The sequence below is a fragment of the Chondrus crispus genome, genomic scaffold, assembly GCF_000350225.1.
Source record: "Chondrus crispus Stackhouse genomic scaffold, scaffold_39, whole genome shotgun sequence".
NCBI classification, from domain to species: Eukaryota; Rhodophyta; class Florideophyceae; order Gigartinales; family Gigartinaceae; genus Chondrus; species Chondrus crispus.
Genome location: NW_005179291.1, coordinates 224,177 through 227,338, shown reverse-complemented (window position 1 = coordinate 227,338; position 3,162 = coordinate 224,177). Strand labels below are relative to the sequence as shown.

Sequence of the window (3,162 nt, the reverse complement as noted above, 5' to 3'; positions counted from 1 at the left end):
TTTTTATTCCACACCCGCTCTCTTCAGACCCTGTTCACGACAAGGGGCATCGCATCCCCGCCTTACCGGTCACTGTGCAGTCAACGCTAATTTGTCAGACGTTCACTAGTTGCGCTACGTCTTGGCGGTCACTGTGCAGTCAACGCTAATTTGTCAGACGTTCACTAGTTGCGCTACGTCTTGGCGATGCGAAGGCTTGTAGGCTGAGTCTTGAGACTTGTACCCAGCGAAAAACAGTGTCCGAAATAGCGCGCCATTCCTCTCTGCACTGAGATCCAGGGCGACATGGATGACGCCTCTCCGAATGCGATGGAGTCGCCTCTGGCTGAGCCAGCGTCCTTCCAGTCACGTCTTAGCGGCACCCTTCGCAATCTTACAACCTATGATGGTTGGGTCGGAGATTATGACTACAAATCATTGTGCATGCCTCGAATACCATTCTTCCGCAGCACTCGGAAGTCTCGCTCCGTTTACTTTGGAATCAAAGAGCATCTCCCTGTTCTCGTCGCAGCCCTTATGGGTTTCCAACACGCACTCGCCATGATTGGTGGAGTGATTGCCGTTCCGAGGATTCTGAGTGGCGGGGGCAATTCCAACCTTCAGCTTGATTCAGTTGATGCGGCGTACCTCATTTCTACTGCTTTGGTTGTATCTGGTTTGGCGTCATGGATTCAAATTGTAAGGATCAAGCTCGTCAAAGGCTATTACATTGGAACCGGACTCATCTCTATGTCCGGCGTGTCTTTCACGTTCCTGCCAATCGCGCAGACCATGTTCTCTTCATTGCGAGCAGACGGCACTTGCCCGGAATCAGGGCCATGTCGGGATGCATACGGAATGTGGCTCGGCACTATCATGGTCGGTGCTCTGCTTGAGATTGGCTTGTCTTTCATCCCTCTTACCTTGCTTCGGAAGGCATTTCCTCCGCTCGTCACCGGAGTGACGGTTTTTCTTATCGGTGCTTCCCTAATTCCGGTCGGTTTGCGACAGTGGGCCGGCGGGACGGGACCTTGTTTCACTGTCCAGCAGATTCAGGACCTCGGTGGCGAAGTTCCCCAGCTTTTGCTGGACACATTTAATGATTGCCCCAACAACTTCGGACCTGGAGACCGCCACTATCCATGGGGCTCGGCAGAGTGGATTGGGCTTGGCTTTTTTGTCTTTACCATCATTATTGTTCTTGAAATCTTTGGTTCTCCCTTTATGCGGAATAGTCAGGTTATGATCGGTCTCATCGCTGGGATTATCTTGGCTGCATCACTCGGGTATATGAACAAGGACATCATTGATGCGGCCCCAAACCTAACTTTTCCACTAGTACGACGGTTCAGGCTTGGGTTCTATGGACCAGCAATCATTCCAGTCCTTCTTGGATATCTAGTGTCTACAGTCGAGACTTTAGGCGACATTGCGGCATCGTCGGAGGCGTCGCGGGTTGCGACACAGGGCCCGGAATTCGAATCTCGAATTCAAGGAGGCCTCCTTGCTGACGGTCTCAACTCTCTTTTGGCTGGACTGCTGACATCATCTCCCACAACGACGTTTTCTCAGAACAATGGCGTCATTGTAATGACGCGCACAGCCAATACCACCGCTGGCCTCTGGGCGGCTGGATGGTTGATCTTAGCTGGGATTATTGGCAAGGTCGGCGGCGTTTTTGTAGCGTTGCCTGATGCTGCATTAGGTGGCATGACAACCTTTCTCTTTGCAAATGTTGCGGTGTCTGGTGTGCGAATCTTATCGCAGCTGCAATGGGACCGTCGAGAGCGATTCATTCTCGCAATCTCACTTAGCCTCGGGCTTGGCGTTGTAGTTGTACCGGGGGCATTCATACATTTCATTCCGGACACAGAAAACTCGTTTGCAAATGCATTGCGCGAAGGCGTTCTTATAATCTTGACAACGGGGTACTCGATTGCTGCTTTGTTGGCTATGTTGCTGAACTTCATCATCCCGAAAGAGGACGAGGCAGTTTCAGCGAGCGAGTATTCAAATGCCGCCAAAGTTAAGGATCTTTCGCTGGAGGAGGTCATTGCGGATCCCACGGAAGCGAGAAAGTCTACATAAAGGGGCGATAGACAAGCAAAAAGCTTCACTGAATAGCAAGCACACGAGGAGTTGAGGCGTCATATCCAACATACGTTGATGGGGGAGAGGGAGGAATTGATTTTATTCAGCGCAGCGTTTCTGAACAATAATCGTTCGGGGAATGCGAATCGATCCACTGCATACTATTTCATGATCAGTAAACAGACTCCAAGCCATGCAAGTCGCACCCCTTTGGCATCTGCGTGGGCAGAGAAATAGCTCATAGGGTTTCCCAGTAGCAATGGCTGGCCCCTTGAGGACTATGCCTGGTTGCATGCGCGAGACTGGGATGGTGCGGATCTGGCTGCTGATGTCTGCTGCCAGATCCGCACCATCCCAGTCGGGATCAGGAGAATAGGTCCTGAGCGGTCATCTGTTCCGAGACGTTTTGGCCCTGGCCCCGTCTCATTTTTGCCCCTGGTGTTGGGTCCATGACTGTTGTCGGTGAAATGGGGGAGGCGGTTTGGGGAGCCTGCCGTTCCGTGGTGAGGGTCGGCCGAGTGTCCTCTCCACCCCTTTTTCCCCGGGTCTTAGCTCTGTTGTAAATAAAGATGTAAGGTATATGATAAGGTACACATTAAGTTAAACAAACGGCATACACCGATGCTGTAAGTAAAGAGACGTTAAATTAAAACAAAGGACAGATTACAGTTACAACGCTGCTTACAGTAAATGTTTACTCGGTAAAATTCCTGAGTAAACATTTACTCGCAAGCAGATTAACATTTACTCGGTGTCGAGTTGAAGGTTGCGAGTAAATGTTTACTCAGGAATTTTACCTAGTAAACATTTACTCGCAATCAGATTAACATTTACTCGGTGTCGAGTTGATGGTTGCGAGTAAATGTTTACTCGGTGATATTTCCGGGTAAGCATTTACTCGCAAGCAGATTAACATTTACTCGGTGTCGAGTTGATGGTTGCGAGTAAATGTTTACTCGGTGACATTTCCGGGTAAACATTTACTCGCAAGCAGATTAACACTTACTCGGTGTCGAGTTGATGGTTGCGAGTAAATGTTTACTAGGTAAAATTCCTGAGTAAACATTTATTCGCAAGCAGATTAACATTTAC

The 3,162-nt window shown here is 49.6% G+C and overlaps 2 protein-coding genes; both read left to right on the top strand.

Moving 5' to 3' along the window:
• The first annotated feature begins 285 nt into the window (after window positions 1–285).
• CHC_T00006248001 (hypothetical protein) lies at window positions 286–2,264 on the top strand. XM_005718364.1 is given in 2 exon segments: window positions 286–2,067; window positions 2,068–2,264. The coding sequence occupies 1 exon segment, from the start codon at window positions 286–288 to the stop codon at window positions 2,065–2,067; it is 1,782 nt and encodes a 593-aa protein (XP_005718421.1). The 3' UTR covers window positions 2,068–2,264.
• Window positions 2,265–2,329: 65 nt separating this feature from the next.
• On the top strand, window positions 2,330–2,446 carry CHC_T00006247001 (hypothetical protein). The gene has a single exon (XM_005718363.1). The coding sequence runs from the start codon at window positions 2,330–2,332 to the stop codon at window positions 2,444–2,446; it is 117 nt and encodes a 38-aa protein (XP_005718420.1).
• Window positions 2,447–3,162: the final 716 nt, after the last annotated feature.